This window comes from Malaclemys terrapin, chromosome 1 (assembly GCF_027887155.1).
Source record: "Malaclemys terrapin pileata isolate rMalTer1 chromosome 1, rMalTer1.hap1, whole genome shotgun sequence".
Taxonomy (NCBI): domain Eukaryota; kingdom Metazoa; phylum Chordata; order Testudines; family Emydidae; genus Malaclemys; species Malaclemys terrapin.
In genome coordinates, this window is record NC_071505.1 from 240,771,234 (window position 1) to 240,789,432 (window position 18,199).

An 18,199-nucleotide genomic window follows, 5' to 3' on the forward strand; every position below is an offset into this window, starting at 1 on the left:
CCTGGATCCACAACTGAGCCCAGAAAATCACTGGAAGGCCCAAAGCTTGAGTTATCCACATAGGGGTCTGTCTACACTGCACTTAACCCCTGGCTGGCCCCGCCGCCTGGCTCTGGCTCTGGCTCAGGGAGCTCGGGGCTGTTTAATTGCTGTATAGACGCTCAGGCTTCAGCCCAGACGCTAGGGCCCTGCAGGTGGAGCCCCTGTGTGCGACTATCCCCCCCTTGCCCAGGGGGAAGCGGCGTGGCACGGGACCCGCTAACCCGCCTGGGGTTCGCCCAGCGAGCTGCGGTGCGCGGGGGCTCGATGGACGATGCGGAGTCACGGAACGGACGTGGCCGCCTGGAGCCGCCGCTGCCCCAGGGCTTGTGGGCAGGGCCGGGCCGGGCACGTCGCGGCGGCAGCCCGGTGGGGGTGGGGCCTGGGTTCAGGAGGTGGGCGGGCCCGGGCTAACCACCCTCATGGTCACTGGTTACCATAGAAACAGCCGGGAGGGCCCGAAACTGCGACCTCGGGCCTGACGTGGGTGCTGACGTAGAAGGCGCGCGGGGGTGACGAAGGCGGAAGCGGGGAGCAGGATGCAGCGGTACTGAAACCCCCCCGAGCGCCGCGCCGGGAGCGGCCCCGCCATGGAGGTACCGGGGGAGGCGCCGCCGGGCAGATGCGCTGGGGAGGGGCCGGCGGCCGCTGCTCTCCCTAAGCGGGCCGGGGGGGGGGTTAATCCGTCACTGGCGGGCGCCCCCACCCCGCACGCGGCGGGACTGGGGCCGCGGCAGCATCTCGCTGGGTGGGACCTTGGGCGCGTGGTCCCCCTCGCTCGCTCCCCCTCCCCGCGCGCCACCGGCCCCCTTCTCCTCGGCGGGGCGGAGGAGAGCGTGGGTGACCCCTCCCCCCATGTGCAACAGGTCCCCCCCCCACATGCAACAGCTCCCCCCCCCCCGCGTCCTTCTCGGGGGGACCCCACAGTGTGCGACCCCCGCCCCGCCCCTGGCTGTTGTGAGGGGCTATAGGGAAGCCGTAATGTCACCCCCGGCTTTACATTGAGTCTGTTTATAAAACGAGAGTTCAGCCTCATTTCTGCCTGGAGCCCGGCCCCTGTGGCAACTCTTCTTGGGAAGCCACCACTAGCAGAGAGGGGTCACCGAGAGTCCGCTGGAAAACTGCCCGTCAGAGGTGTTTCTGTGTTGGCAGGAGGAGAGCTGTCTACATCCTCGCACTTCACACTGCTTGTGACTGTTTTATGGTAACAGCAGGGCGATGATGATTGCCCCAGTAAACCAGACCTCATGCACTTTTCCAGTCTGGTATCTTCCTTGTGGGAATAGAGCCAATCTCATGCTTCAGAGGAAAGTGAAAATACTGATGCACCTGCTGGGTTAGTCAGTGTCACCTTGGGAGGTAAAATTCCATCCTGACCACAGTTGGGGTGACTAGATCAATACTGACTTAGAAGTTTTATAAAGTCTAATAAGAGCACTCAAGAGCTCTGCGGGACCTTGACAATATTTTAGAAATATGCTAAATGAATAGATTTCCTCAGTTCTGCAGGTCAAATGAAATAACCAGTGACTACATAAATATAATGGCAAGTGTCAAGTAATTTCTATCACACACAAGCACTTATATTTCATGTAACTTTTTTGCAGTTACAAAGAGAAACAAAGATACTTCCAAAGGAAGTTTTAAGTCATTTGTATTTGCCATGTGGAATAAACTGAAAAATCCAGTGTGATCCCTGGACTTAACTTAACAGTTATGTATCAGGAATGTGATCACATCTCAGAACGTGGCATAGTTTGGTATGATTGGTTTAAAGATTTCTAGAATTGGTATATTTTCTACAAAACTGTAGTTTAGGATTGGTACTTCTGTGTAATCTGTTTGCATTGTACCAGCCTAACTAGAAGCCAATTTAATTGCAAATTATTAAAATAGACTATCAAAATTTTACTCACATAAAATAAACATGAAAGTAAATTCATCTGGTCTGATAGTGTGAAAAGAATGGTGAATCAGGTATACAATTTGTATATTATGGAAATACTATCTACAGCATGGCAGAAAAGTCTTGTGTTGCTACACAGCTTACTCTGTCTCTCATCCTGTCTGTTCAGAGTTGCTGTAAGGTCTGTGTGTGGAGTCCCAATCCCTTTTTCATATGCCCTTGCTTGAACGTTGAGCTTATACTAGCAGTGTCTCTTCATGTTCAGAGCTCTCCAATGACCTGAAAATCAAAAAGGAATCCTACAAAAAGTGGAAACAGACAAACTGCTAAGGAAGAGTACAGAAGAGCACAAGCATTTACAGAAAGGCTAAGGCATAAAATGAGTTACGCCTAGCAAGGGACATAAAAGGCAATAAGAAGAGGTTCTTTAAATACATTAGGAGCAAGAGAAAGATGACGGAAAGTGTAGGTCCTCCACTTAGAGAAATGTGATTTAGATTAATTACTATAAAGTGAAAGACTGTTCTTGAAAAGTAGTTTTCAATGTTTGTCAAACTGGGAGGGTATATCTAGTGGGGGTCAGTCCTGGGGCTGGTTCAGTTAAATATTTTCATGAATGACTTGGGTAATGGAGTGGTGAGTATGCTTATAAAATTTGTTAATAATACCAAGCTGGGAGGGATTGCAAGAACTTTGGAGGACAGGTGTAGAATTCAAAATGACCTTAAATTGGAGAATTGGTGTGAAATGAACAAGATGAAATTCAATGAAGACAACTGCAAAGTCACTTAGGATGGAAAAATCAAATGCATAGCTACAAAATGGGGGAATAACTGGCTAGATGGTACTGTCAAAAAGGATCGGGGCATTATAGTGGACCACAAATTGAACATGAGTAAACAATGTGATGCAGTTGTAAAAAAAGGTTAATATTATTCTGGTGTACATTAACAGAAGTGTTTCATGCAAGACATGGGAGGTGATTGTCCTGCTCTACTCAGCAATGGCGGAGGTCTCAGCTGGAGCACCATGTCCAGTTCTGGTCAAAACACTTCAGAAAAGATAGATAAATTGGAGAGAGTCCAGAGGAGAGCAACAACAATTATTAAAGGTTTAGAAAATCTGACCTATGAGGAGAGGCTGAAAAACTGGGAAAAGAAGACTGATGATAACAAGTTAAGGGCTGTTATAAAGAGGATAGTGACTAATTGATCTGTCTCTACTGATAATAGGACAAGAAGTAATGGGCTTAATCTGCAGCAAGGGAAATTTAGGTTAGATATTGGGCAAAAATTTTCCAACAATAATGTTAGTTAAGTTCTGGAATAGGCTTCCAAGGGAGGTTTTAAAGAATAGGTTGCACAAATACCTGTCAGGGGTGGTCTAGGTCTACTTAGCGCCAGGAGCTGAACTTGATAACTTTTTAAGATTCCTTCCAGCCCTGCATTACTATTATTCTATCTTCCCAAATATACATGAACATTAAATCACCTTCCAAACCCAGACCAAGATGATGACGTAAACCTCTTTGAATGTAGTTTGGGAGATCCTATCATAAAATCACTGTTCATTTAAATGCTGCTCCTCCATTTGTCCACATCTTTAAGGCAGGCCTTTTGCTAGGTTATCAAGCCATACTTTCCGGACCAGTTGTAAACAAAATAAGTAGATTTTGCCCAGCCTATGTATACCAGCTCTTTGGATAGAAATTCCTTATCTAAAAGACAGATTTCTAAGAATATATTGGCTCACGACATCATGCTGTGATGCATCTATCCTGATCCAGTTATCTGTGATGGATGTCTGAACTCATTTCTTCCATTCTTCTTCTTTTTAAATCTTAATTTTCTTGAGTTCCAAGTTCTACTAGAGCTGTTATTTACTGTCAGGGTACCACAGTCTCTTAACCAGTTCCATTAGTAGTCTAATGAAGAGTTCAGTTCTGACATGCTGTGCTTTTTGTTTTTCAGGTACAAGATGCTGGACAAGATATGGTGGCTTCCTATGCCACACCAGGAAGTGGTAAATCGAAGGTAAACTTTCTTTACAAATATAACTGATTTGGACAGATTTACAACCTGCTACACTAGCTGCTACTGGGGGAATAGTCAAGAGAGATTAATTTTAAAAAGTAAACGTTGACTTCTCTATTTGCCAAAATTAAATTGTGGTTGTTAAACCTAGAGAGCCCTGTTAAACTTTGGAGAATGCTAAAGAAAAATCTTGTTAATGCTATTGGCAGTTATTACTGGAAACAAATGTACTAACCCTTTAGAAAACACTTGGCAGCATCCAGTTCAAACAATGGACTTTTCATTTCTTTAGTGTATAGATTTCTTCATTTAAATTTACTTCTCACTTGTACAGCAATGTTAAGACAGCATGCCATGTTAAAAACATTCAGCAATTTACATTATTCTCAAATGCCTCCTTAGCTTTTTCAATTTGGCAGGCCTTATCTTTTTTTACTTGTTTGAAGATTTTTAATCCATCTCTGAATGCTAACCCTTCACAACTGAGTCTTACTTTCACATTGATATTGCCTACTTAAGCCCTGTGGAGTAAACTTGTAAGAGTTAATGTAGAATTAGTGGATCACTTATATTGCATTATACATTTAAATTGTGCTTACAGACATATGATAAGACGTGTTTCATTCCCTAAATTTTAATATCTTGAAAGTCAGACATTTAATATTCCTTGTTTTCAGTGTTATAGTCATCAGGCATAGATTACAAAACATGCTTTCCCTATCACATTCTACAGCTGGATACACTGTCCAAAGAAGATCTCATCAAATTTGCGAAGAAGCAAATGATGCTTATGCAGAAAGTGAAGTCAAGATGCACAGGTACCATACAGAAAAGGGATTTATTTGGCTGTTCCAAGATTTTTGTATTACACCTCTACCTCGATATAACGCCATTCTCGGGAGCCAAAAAATCTTACCACGTTATAGGTGAAACCGCGTTATATCGAACTTGCTTTGATCCACCGGAGTGTGCAGCCCCGCCCCCCCGGAGCACTGCTTTACCGCGTTATATCCGAATTCGTGTTATAGCGGGTCGCATTATATTGGGGTAGAGGTGTGCTTTTAAAAAAAAAAAAAAAAAAGTGGGTGTAGAGGGAAGGGACTGCTGTATTGACTTAATGGTAGTGTTCTCTGTTACAGTGTTTGACCTCTGGATTTGAGTCCCAGGGGAAAAATTTAGATTTTCCAGCAACCCGTTTCGTTCCATTTTCCCTATTTCTGTGAGAGGATAGAGGTAGAAATCCCAGAGTGGAGGGAAGAAGAGGCATTGCATTGATCTTATAGTAAATTTTAGTAACCAAGCAAGGAGGAGTGTGATGGGAGAAAACAACTTGCTTAAGAGAATAACTGAACTGTATCTTGAAGTGGGGCCTTTCATTGAGTGTCTGCTCCCCATACTTGCTAGAGTGTTTGCTTTTTCGTGTCATGGCATACAGTAGCAAGTTTTGATGTTGGGGGAGGGAGGGTGGAAACTCCAAGCCAAATAATTGATTTTACATATTAAACACAAATCATTATCATGCAACCCTGTCTTGGGGGTACAATAATATTTTTAAGTAAGTTAGCTATTGTGTAATTACTCAATGTTGCTTCTTTTGAAAAGAAATAATAAAAGATTGCAGACACCATTTTGGGTTAATTATGGGAAAGCTTATCTGGTTTAGTAAAAAGCGTGAGGATGGTAGTGTAGAGGGGTTCACTCACCTCTCGCAAGTGCCCCTGGTTGAGTGTGTGCAGGCCTGCACTTTCTCTCCCTGTAGCCCAGTGGTTCTCAAACTTTTGTATTGGTGATCACTTTCATACAGCAAGCCTCTGAGTGTGACCCCCCCCCTATAAATTAAAAACCGCTTTTTTTAATATTTAACACTATTATAAATGCTGGAGGTGAAGCAGAGTTTGGGGTGGAGGCTGACAGCTTGCAAACACCCCCCCCCCCCCCAAAACCTCACAACTTCCTGAGGGGGTCACGACCTCCAGTTTGAGAACTCGTGCTGAAGGCCTCCTTGGGCTTAGACTACGGGACTAATTAAGAACCTATCAGTGATCTCAGCCCTTGTATTGAGCTGCACTCAGGGTTTCCCCCTGGAGGCAATGTCTTTGCCCTCTCTGGGTGTTTCAGGCCCCAGCTCTCCTGCTGGGTCTCTAAAGAGTTCAGTTCCCCTTCTGGGGCACCTCAAAGTCCAGGCCACTTCCCTCAGTGCCTAATGGGTTGGGGACCCAGACCCACCCACTACTCCAGGTCCCAGCCCAGGGATTCTGTAGATAGCAGCCATCTGCCATGTCCCTTTATCTAAGCTATGCCACTGCTCTGATTCCATGGGCCACTTCCCCACAGCCCTGCACCTTCTTCACCCTTATCTCAGGGCCTTGTCCTGATGGAGTCCCAACAGCCAACCCAGAGCTCCTTGCTCTTCCCTCACCCCCATTTCTGCCAGCTCTGCTCTGGCCGAGGTCCTGTCACTCCCTCAGCTAGCCACACTCCTCCAGTTCCAGCAAGGAGTTGATCTCATGCTGGCCCTGCAGCTCTTCTTATACTAGTCTGTTGGGCCCTGATAGGGGCAGCAGGGAGCAGCCAATTTGACAGCTTGGATGACTTTTTCCACTGCCCTTTTCTGGGGTGGGGTGTGGCAGGGCCACAAGGCCTCCAGCAGGGGCCTCAGAGGGTCACAGGTGGAGATAGAATTAAATGTTTTGCTTTTTCCTTTCACTGATGTAGTGCTTCACAAATTTTAACCCATCTATTTAAGGTAAATACTACATTTTTATATACTAAGTTTCAGCCTCATGTACATTTTGATGACTGTGTGACTTTTGAATATGCCAGGAAATTCGTAACTTACATTGAGTTGGTGTTTTGAAATTTTTAAAATTTGATGTCATTACTATACTATTGTAATACATTAATTATATTTATAATCTCATAAAGTTACAGATTCTCTTCTGAGTTAGAAGCTGCTCTTTGAAATGTGAAACAACCTTATGGTGAATTTTTTTTATATATAAATTTTTTTGTTTTAGAATTGGAAAAAGAGATTGAACTCAAATCAAAACCAGCTGCTGGAGAAGCTGATGATATTATTCAGGTGGGACTATATAATTGTTTTTGAAGTACTATACATAATAAATGACCCCTGGAAATCTTTCCACTGGTGGTGTTTACTGAATAGCAAACTATTTTACTCAGACTATCTGGGACCAGTCCTTCTCATGCACTTAAGACACTTTCTTTATCATCCTCCACCAAGTGTCTTATGAGTCTTGCATCATATATGGAAATATTAATTTTTGTGTCAGTTTATGAAAAATTACTAGTAAAATGTTAATCTTCTTTTCTTAAGTTTCTTCTTCTATAGGAGAGTAGTCCAGCTCCTGATGAACATTTGCACTGCCACTATAAAGAAATGGGGCAGCAGTTTTACTCAGTCCAACAGTTAAAGTGCTTTTTATTTTGTGAATTTATCACAATAAATACTTTTCAACTATTTTTAGATTTGAACTGGCACTTTGAGTTTAGTAGTGAAAGCATCTATCTTGCTGAAAGTGTAGTAACTTATGTAACTACTCAGATGAAAAGTTAGTGTAAGAACCTGTAAACTACTGAAACAAGATTCTGATTGTTTAAATATTAGTTTAATGGTTAAAACAATTATTTACACACAGCTTTTTTTCTGGAGGTATAAATAATAAAATGGGAAACCAGTTTTCCAATGTAGCAAGTTCATTCTGCTTAGTAGATTAACTGTGAGAGGTGTTTTGTTAGCAGTATAGCTGTCACTATACTCTGTCTTCTCTCTTTGGAATGAAGGTAATTATTGTAATGGGCTTGGTTTTCTGTTGCACAATGTGCAGAAAATCTCATGGCCAATGTCTGAGCTCTGTAGCATTGCCTCACACAGGTTGCTGAGACTCTGCATTTTCACATTTTTTTTCCAACGGTCTTCTCGCTCTCTCTCCAAATTAGGCGCTCTCAGAAAGGCTGGATGCTGTTCTTCTGGAAAAAGCAGAGATCCAGCAGCAGTGCCTAGCCCTCAAAAAAGAAAATGCTAAAAGGAAACAAGAAGCAGAGGTAATGAAATGAGCAATAACCTGTTTCTGCTATAAACCTTTCTAGTCCATAGTATTTTTGTTTTCTAGTTTAATAATTATGATTGTATGGTTCACTTTTTAATCCCTTTTTTCCTCATTCTCTTTTGTTCATTGTTAGTTAATAATACTCATAGTTTGTATATTTTTAATTATAATCACCAATGTAAATACTTTCCCAAAATTATTACAATACCTGTTTGCAAGTCTTAAAACAAATGGGTTATGCACAGACTAAATGGTCAGTGTCAAGTTGTCCTGCCCTGACTCAGGAGCGTGGGTACCTAAGTTGCCTCTAAGCTGCATGTCTGCATACCAGGCTATCAAGGGCAATGCAGGCGTGCCGCCACAAGGGCCTGGACTGGGGAGGAGAGAGGTGCATCTCCCCCAGCCCTAGGCTGCTGTGGCAAGAGAGGGCTGGTGGGGAGTTCTCGTTCCCCATTGCAGCCCCGGGGCAGCCTGCACTCCAAACCCCTCAGCTCTGGCCCCATCACAGAGCCCACATCCCCAGCCGGAGACCTCAACACCTCCCCCTCCCCCCAAACCCACCATCCCCAGCCCCTCCCCAGAACCCTCACTCCCCACAACCTAACCCTCTGCCCCAGCCCTGATCCCCCTCCTGCACCCCAAACCCCTCATCTCCGACCCCCACCTCAGAGCCCACACTCCCAGCCAGAGTCCTCACACACACACACCCCGCACCCTAATCCCCAGCCCTGAGCCCCACCCATACTCCGAACCCCTTGGCCTAACCCCCACCAATTATCACCTCCATATTGGTGTACATAACAAAATTCATTCTACACATGGATGTAAAATAGTAGAGGGAGCATTGGTGAGTACCAACCTCAGGGCAGACTATTAAGAACCAGGGCACAAACTCCAAATTGGCTGTGGGTTTTGTAGTTAGATTTCACCAATCAATTTTCAAATGTAAACTCCTCGGGCACTATAACAGCTTAAATATGGAGTCACAGACAGACTCCTTGGGCACTCCAATCTATCTCATCACTTAGGCAAGCCTTCCCTTGTGATAGATGGTCCTTTATACCACGAATCACAACAGCAGTCAGGTTACTTCCAGTCTCAAAGGACTAGTCACTTACCCCAGGTCAATTGCTCCTTAGATCTCACACAAAAGACCACACTTGTAGCCAATCCTATAACAAACTACATACAGATTTATGAATAGGAAAAGGGAAAAAAGAGTTATTCACAAGGTTAAAACAGTTAAACATACATACACAAATGAGTTACAATCTTAAGTTTCAAAAGGTAATATAGAACTTGCTTATTATAGAAGCTTCAATGACCTTTAGAGCTAACCCAGGCTAAGCAGCTGGGGATTCCTTGCTTATGTCCAGAAACCCTGCCTCCAAAATCCAAGCAGCAATGAGATACAGTTCCTCCTTGGTAGGGGTTTTTAATTCCCTTCCCCTCTTCTGCTTTGAGCTGCAAACTCACAGATGGGAGGAATTCATTTCCAAAACTCATCTTCACGGGGAGTGGGAGAGAGTAAACAACAAAATCTTTTGTCCTCTTTAATATTCCACTCCAATCTGTCTGGTGTTGATGCTCCTTCCTTGTTGGGAGGGACATAATACCTTCTGTTGGAGACCAGCATTTCACTCTAGTTAAGGTCTTTCTCCTGTCTAGTGATTTACACAGTTAAAAAGGCTTACAGTGCAAATCCTCAAATATTACCTTACCATATGGGATACAGATGTTATAAGTGAGAGTAATGCTTTCAGCAACTCACAAGCATTCAATAAAGTTTCCACACTAAACACGTTGGAATCCCAATACCTATTGTAACAATACTAACATACAGGTGAACCAGACTGATTCCAGCTAGGTAGTTGTCAGTATTCAGTCAAAGCCTGGGGACCATCAACAAGTTTAGGCTTGAAATTAGGCGAACGTTTCTAATCCACAGATGAGCCAAGTTCTAGAACAGCTTTCCAAAGGGAGTAGTGGGGGCAAAAAAACCTAACTGGCTTCAAGACTGAGCTTGATAAGTTTATGGAGGGGATAGTCTGATGTGACTGCTTACAGTGGCATGTAGCCAGTCTCTGACTGCTAGCAGAAAATATATCTAATGGCCAGTGATGGGGCACTAGGTGGGGAGGTTCTCTGAGTTACTACAGAGAATTCTTTCCCAGGTGTCTGGTTGGTGGAACTTGCTGAAATGCTCAGAGTCCAACTGACCACCATATTTGGGCTCTGGAAAGAATTTCCCCCTGGGCCAGATTAGCAGAGATCTGGGGGGAAGTGGGGGTCGTCTTCCTCTGATCATGGAGCGTGGGTCACTTGTCTTTTGACCACCCATCCTGCAGTGAGTTTGCTGTTCCTCGTGTGCCCTTTATCTCACCTAATTTGCTTGTACATTTTTTCTCCCATTCTAAATTAAGTCCTCAAATGTCATTTCCTTGTTCCAAATAATTTAGGATTTTAAGGTATTTCTTCTTAGGCCACAAAACTTAATATGACTTCCATCTCTGGTACACTAATCAATATCAAGGACTCGTTTATTCCAAACTCTTTCTCGATTTCCTTGGTCATCCATAAGACAGAGACCTTTGCAATTCAGAGATCACAATATCCAAGTTTGCAGGTATCTGAATTACTTGATAAATTATTAGGTTGTAAAATTTAACCAGTTTAATTACTAATATCTAACTTCCACAATAGCATGAGTTCAAATGGCATTTATTATGCAGATGAATTACTTTGTCACTGATTTTTCAGTTGGGGAAGTCATATACTGGGTTTTCATCTATTTTTGGTTTTAGTTTGTCTGTTTGTTTCTACGTAATTATTGACATATATGTTTGTTTTAGGTTGCTGTAACTAAGACAGAAGAACTGCAGAAGCAGTTGGAACAATCAAGCATTGACCACTTGAAAGATATTGAAGGCCTTAAGAATGAAGTAGTAAGAGCACAGTCCAAATACAATGAAGACTTAGCCAAACTGCAGAAAGAACTGCAGGAAGAAGTGAAGAAACAAATGGGGCTTGCAGAACAGCTTGAACTTCATAGTAATCAACAACAGGAAACTAAAAGACTACAAGAAGAGGTCCAGCAAATTAAGCATGCATATGAGGAACAGATTTTATGTCTGAATAAACAGTTGGAAGCTATCAGTGAGGATAAAAACAAAAACATTGAAAATCTGCAAGAAGTTATCAAAAATAATTCTCAACATTACTGTAGTGAAATCAATAATCTGCATGAAGAGCTTTTACAACTAAAGGGTGCACACCAACAAGAGGTTTCAGAATTGATGTGTCAGCTTGAAGCCACTTCTAAAGAATATGAAGAGGAGAGAAACCAGATAAATCAGCAAAAGCCGGACTTAACAGAGCAGCACTTGGTAAAAGAAGAAAGCATGAAGGGTGAATTATATGCTAGTAATGAGAAATATGAACATGAATTGGAACAACTAAGAGAAGCTATAAATAAAAATCAAGAAAATGAGACAGATGTAACAGATGTACAAAGAGACACTTATGGGGACACAAAAATGGAAGAAAAGGTCGAACACTTAGAACATATTTTAAAAGAACTGGAATCTCAACACAGTATATTAAAAGATGAACTAACCTATATGAATAATGTTAAGTTAAAACTGGAGGAGGAAATCCAGCACACAAAGGATGAGTATTTTCATGAGCGGGAAGACTTGGAGTTTAAAATTAATGAACTGCAACTTGCTAAAGAAGATCATTGTTGTGTAATTGAAAAACTAAAATCAGAGCTCCAAGCAGCAAGACACCAATATGAAATCACTGAAAAAGAGCGTAACCTAGAAGTTCAAAGTCTGAGAGAACAACAAGAGAGAGAGATTTCGGAATTACATCAGACTTTATTGTCAAATTCAGAAAAAGAAAATATGGTATTGGTTTTTGAAATACAGGATCTTAAGGAACAGTATCAAAAGCTCATACAGGAGAAGGAAGAAGCAGTGTTCAATTATGAGAGTTTGAGGGAAACCCTGGAAACTCTACAAACTGAATTGGGGGAATCAGCTGGAAAGATCAGTCAGGAGTTTGAATCAATGAAGCAGCAGCAAGCTTCTGATGTCAGTGAGCTACAGCAGAAACTCAGAGCTGCTTTCAATGAAAAGGATGTTCTTCTTGAAACAGTGAGTCGTCTTCAGGAAGAAGCAGAAAAATTATCATCTAAACAAGCTGAGGCGGAAGAACTTAAGCATAAAATAGTCAGCTTTCAGGAGGCGACTGAGGCAATGGTGATCTCTCTTGATCAAAAAGAGATCACAATAAAAGAACTGGAGGAAAAGGTGACTAGTCTTGCCTCTCAAAAAGATGGTATTTTAAGTGAACTGAAATGTTCAGGTGAAGAAGTAGAAAATCTCCAAGAAATGTGTAAAAAAGAACAAGAAAAGGTCCTGGAACTTCAGCAACAAGCAGAATTTGTTAACCAGTGCAACAGTGAACTGAAAAAAAATGTAGAGGATTTAACAGAGACACTAAAAGAAGCTTTAAAAGAGAAGGATGAGAATAACCAAAAGTTAGTGCAATTAGAGGAACAAATGGAAGCTCTCTCACTTGATAGAAAGAGTCTGTTATCTCAAGCATATACTCTTCATAAGGAAAATGAGAAAATCAATAAGGAAAAAGACAAAATAAGTAGTAATCTGGAAAAGGTTGCCTCTGAAAAGGAGGATTGGCTAGTGTTTAAAGAACAAGCTGAAAGTTTAGAAAAGAAATTACAAATTGCTGTTGAAGAAAAAGACCATTTAACTATGCTACTTGAAAACAAACAAGCACATGCATTACTTGTCAAAACTCAGCTGTACAGTTTGCTTGAGCAAATAGGGTCCAGACTTTCAGATGATGATGAGGAACATGATGCTATTAATTTACTGCAGATTGCAAATGAATCCTTGGCAAAAATGAAAGAAGAAAAACAGAGCCTTACTTTGCAGAATGATGAAAAAGTTCTTCATTTACAGCAGAAGGTTGAGAGACTTCAGGAAGAAAATGTAGTTCAGTGTGCAGAGCTCAGATCTTTGCTGGAAAACTTTGAAAAAGAAAAGTCTCTTTTAGCAGAAAAATTAGAAGGAGCTTTGTCAGAAAAAGCAGCCTTGCAGCTAGACATCCAAGAGATGAAGAGTGCCAATGAGAAAGCAAGGATTGAAAAACAAGATCTTCTAGCTTGTATTGAAGAGATCTCTCAAAAACTTGCATGTTATGAAAGCCAAATACAAGAGCAACAGAAGGAATCTTCTACAGAAGAGCAAGAAAACCTAAAACTCAGTCTAGAACAAAGAGAGGCTGAACTTAGAAATGTGAAAGCTGAACTGACCTCTCTAAAGGTTATGCTTTTTGTTATTTCAGTATACAGACTAAACTTCTAACACTTAATGAAGGTTCAAAAGTATTTTCACATTATTTCATGGCCCCCTGCCCCCAATCAACTGATCTGTTTTTTTCAATAAGTATTTCTAATGAAGAGTGCCTCACCAAAAAGGCAACACTAAAAGTTACTTTAGCATTAAAAGCTTGCTTGAGCAAAATATAACCTTCCCCCTTTCCCACCAGTACCTCACAAATGATCTTTCATTTACAGAAGGATGGCCTAAATGACTTAATAATGTCTCTTAAATGTTATAAATCTACAACTTAAATAAGCACAACTTAAAGTTGGTGTTAGATCAGTTATCTGCCCTGCCCTGTTTGTGGTAAGTTTGCTGGAACTTCCTTACATCAGAGCATTGTTAGTGCCCGATAATGACTGAGAAATAGCTGGCCAGAACTACATGGTCTGTTCTTTCTTGTTCTTGACTGGGTAGGATGGAAAGCAGTTCCTATGAGGATGATTTCCCTGCCCTTACATTTTAAGTATCTTTGTAAATTATCAAGAAAACATAAAATTGTACATAAATCGTAATATTTATGTCTCGTTCATATAGAAATAGCCAAGATTCTGGGCTTAAGTTTAATATATATGAATCAGTTTCTGATTGTGACATGCAAGGAATTAGCAAATACCAAAAATGTTTGTAATATTTCATTATCTTTGTTTTATATCACAGGATTTCCTGGAGAAGTCGTCTGTAAAAAATGACCAACAATCTTCAGTAGCAGAACTACAAGAAAAAATTGGTGCTTTTCTTACTTCTTTACATTTAATTAGTTGTGACTTTTAATCCATTATTTAACATACTTCATCTTTCATTCTTTAACCCTAGTTTATGAGAAATACTTAAAATAAGCAAATGACTTCCTGATGTCCAATAAGGTTTCAAAATATGCCTGTGGTCTGTTACCCTAACAGTTAATACTTTTATTTTAAGGTAGACATCTGTGTATCACTGGCTCTGTACAATTGACCCCAATTAATAATAACTGTGTCAGATGGAGGGGAAGAACTAATAAACTTAAATATTTTAAATGGGTAACGGTTAAGATGCCACTGAACAATATAGCTACTTTGAGAGAGAAAGCTAAGCCCTCTGAGCATTCCGGTTGGCTTTCAAAAGAAAATTAGCACTAGCTGGAAGCAAAACCATTGAGTTTCACCAAGAGGATCGGTAATGTAATAAAACAATAGGCTCCTCATGGACTATTTTAGAGTCTAACCTGTTTTCTCAGAAATGTACTTGTCAGCTGTTCTTTATAGTTCAGTGTCTTTTTCATTTAAAAAACAAACAAGAGTGCAGATTAGTGGCTAGCTTAATTATATTAGAAAGCTAGTCACTTTCACATATGAGGATAGCCCAAAGCATTAAAAACTAGTAAATGTTAGTGGATGGCTTTGTGACTTAGAAGATGTTGTTCTGCACCATAGCCCTGAGTTTGATTGCTCTCCCAGTTTTGCTCCCTATAAAACCCATGCAGTCAAATAAGGAATAGTGGTAATGACTTGTTACAGAGATAGTCTTGCCCACTTACGTGTATAGAAAAATAATAGCAAAGTGTTTTGGGGATATATATATATATATATTTTTTTTTATTTAAGGGAAAATAGTTGTGTGGCTGGGACAACTCTTCAGAGCTGCCTCATGAGAAGAGGGAGGAAATAAAATCTCCCGCCTCTCAGACAAACACCTCACCCGTGCATTCCTACAACATGTAATGACCAATGCAGTTACTTTAAAATGTTATGTTAGGGAGGAAGTAACGGCAAACTGAAACAACTGTATTTGTCACAGGAGTAGCTGGAGACATGTTTTTTGAGTTTTAAAATCCTAACAAACCAAAGTTTGCTAATGAAAGTCTCTGGAACAGTGGAAGTGTTCACTATTATAGCTATTTTTGTTGCTGGGAATCTTAGCCTTCAAACCAGGCCTCCAAGAGCTTAAGTGAATGAAGTGTTTTAAATGTCTTCCTGTTTTTCAGTAGTAATGGATGCATATACTTTTTTGTTTTGCTAATGTTTTCAAAATCACGTAGATACTAGTTTTGTATTTTACTTATTCCGTTGCGTAGATGAATTCGTTTCTGTTTTTTGTGTTAGTATGTCTGGAAAAGCAATCTGCAGAGAGAGAAGAGAAGTTAAATAAAGTTAAAGCCATTGCTGTGAAAGCAAGGAAAGAACTAGATTCCAGTAGAAAAGAGGTAACTTATTTAGACGGCATATTGAAGAGCTTTCTGGCATTGTAAGGTTCTGTTGTAAACTGTTACGTATTGCTTTGAAATAAGGTGCAGTCTTTGAGAGAAGAATTAGAGTTGGTACTATCAGAGAAAGATCAGTTGTCTACTTCTATGAGGGACATCATCCAAGGAGCAGAAAGCTATAAGGTAAGAGGTACTAACTATATCTTCAAAAATGTTTTATTTATCAGAAAATATTATTTAGAGATGGCATTTCCTAGCCTGATTCCAGTTTGATGTGTCCATGACTCACTACTGCGTAATTACAATCAGCCTACCTAATTTCCCTCTGTAGCTACAGGGTTCTTTGCTTCCTGTCCTAAACTATTGTACAGTGTTGCTGTGTGTTGTTCAACAATTGCCATATCTCACCTCAGAGGTTTCAGTGGTGGATGAAGTGATCCCTGCATTTATACTTGGCATTTAGTAGCATATATTACACTTATTTTATTAAATTTGTTATTCACATGAAGTGTGTGTGTGGTGGGGCACTAGAACAATGACAATTATGTTTATAATTAAAATTGCAAGAGTTTCCATAATAATCCCTGTTTTTATGGACTCAACTTTCAGAAACATTCATCCTTGTATATGGAAATATTCCATGCTCAGTACCTGCCCTTAAAGTTTGCTTAACTTTTCTGTATTATAAGCAATTCACCTTTGCATGTATATTTGGTTTAAAAATACATAAATAAATCTAACCATACTTTTAAATATGGGCCTATGCCTCAGTGGAGTTGTGAGGTTGTAAGGTAGCATGTTCAGAAGTAGATTTTTGTTAATATGCTTACTGCCATTGATCCATTCTATCTGGCTGGAGTGACCAGATGGTCACACAAGGACACCAGTGATATTGAGAATGCTTTCGTGAAGAAGAAAACTGTCTCCTTAAAACATGCACAACAAAGTGCTCCCAAAAGTTACCTTTACTATCAGAGACAAGAGAAAACCATGGATGCAATATTTAAGTTTTTCAGCAAACTTCTGACATTCTTCAGTTCTTTCAGTTTTAAATAAATTCTTTTTCTGGTCGAAAGACCGCAACTATCAGAATATAAATCAATAGAAAATGCTGCGGCCTTGTGAAACCAGAGTTGTGTAAAAACTGTATCCCACCAATCAATACCAGCAGCAAACTTGGGGATTCCCTTCTCCTCACCCCATTACTTCCATTGAAGTGTGAATTTCAAAGTTTAATTAGGACCATTTGAATGCTAATGTTAAGTTTGGACAAAGAAAAATATAATGGGAAATAACCCTTGTTAATGCAGTTAAATTGCCAAATCAAGAAACATAAATAAGGTTCCAACAGCCCCCATTTCAAAAAAAATCAGTCATTTCTTTACTAATACACCCTTTTTTTAAACATCTGTGGTGACTTAGAGCTCTTCAGTGAATGACTTAAATCTAGAGAGGAAAATTTGACAGAGCTGTTTTCACTAGAACCTAGAATGGAACTGCAACTTTAATTCACCTATGGTACTTCTGATGTCACAATAAGAAACATCAAGTACTGAACAATAATAAGAATGTGCAAACACCCATTTATTTCCTATAAGCACACCACAGCTTCCATGTATTTAACAAAAATTAAAGTGCTTTGTGCGTGTTTCAAGAATCTTTTGCTGGAATATGACAAGCAAGCAGAACAGCTGGATTTGGAAAAGGACCGAGCAACTAATCTTGAACATCAGATGGATGGCCTTACAAGACAGCTACAGACTTCAACTCAGCAGGTAGCTTATTTTGTGACTGAGCAAACAATTTTTATGACAAATATGAAGTAATTGATCTTAAGTCCCATTTCAGTTTGATAAACACATACTTACGTAAATTATCCCTGTAAATATTTTCATAATTCCTTCTGTATTTTTGAATAGATACAATCAAAATAAACTAATATTTGTGTTCTGACAAGGTAGGAATCCCAGTGTTTGGAATATTTGGATCTGGAAAAAAAAATGAAAATAGGGACATTATAAAAATATCTAAATTTCTCTCTGAACTGCAAGAACATAGGGGCCTGTTTGGAGTTATAGAATCAGGGCCCAAATCCGAAATTAAGCCGATTTGTCAACACCTGTAGTACATGAGCTTGAGCTGGCTCTCAGAAAAGAGCAGCTGCACAACACTGACAGTGGTCATGCAGATTTTAAGTCCTTTATATCTAATGGGTAGTACAGAGCTTTATCTACCCTTTATTGATACTATCCCTTCTGTCTACTTGACACAAAATACAGCAGCCATTAGTAAGGACTGAGAAGGCAAAATGTGTCCAGTCAACACCCAAAACATCTGAAAAATGAGTGGGTTCTAAGATGGCCTAAATCTAATTATTGATTAGCTGAAATACTCTCATGAGACTTTAAAATCTCCTTTTTTGCCCCCAGTCTCACTCTTGAATACATTCTACTGGTTATTCAGCAGGTGAATTTTTTCAAATTGATGATATGAAATATTTCATGAACAAAATATGGCCAATAATTTTACTGTTTAATTTTTTTTTCCGTGTATTC

General features: G+C 40.3%; 1 protein-coding gene across 2 annotated transcripts in view; it reads left to right on the forward strand.

The window, feature by feature from the left end:
- Positions 1-555: 555 nt before the first annotated feature.
- The window catches only part of GCC2 (GRIP and coiled-coil domain containing 2), a 44,158-nt gene continuing 26,514 nt past the window's right edge, over positions 556-18,199 (forward strand). For both annotated transcript variants that reach the window (XM_054010554.1, XM_054010563.1), the window contains exons 1-10: positions 556-635; positions 3,916-3,978; positions 4,712-4,796; positions 6,996-7,060; positions 7,939-8,043; positions 10,901-13,399; positions 14,120-14,189; positions 15,544-15,644; positions 15,729-15,827; positions 17,300-17,419. In XM_054010554.1, the coding sequence (XP_053866529.1) occupies positions 630-635; positions 3,916-3,978; positions 4,712-4,796; positions 6,996-7,060; positions 7,939-8,043; positions 10,901-13,399; positions 14,120-14,189; positions 15,544-15,644; positions 15,729-15,827; positions 17,300-17,419 (3,213 nt within the window). In that variant the 5' untranslated portion in view covers positions 556-629. The remainder of the gene's footprint in view (positions 636-3,915; positions 3,979-4,711; positions 4,797-6,995; positions 7,061-7,938; positions 8,044-10,900; positions 13,400-14,119; positions 14,190-15,543; positions 15,645-15,728; positions 15,828-17,299; positions 17,420-18,199) is intronic.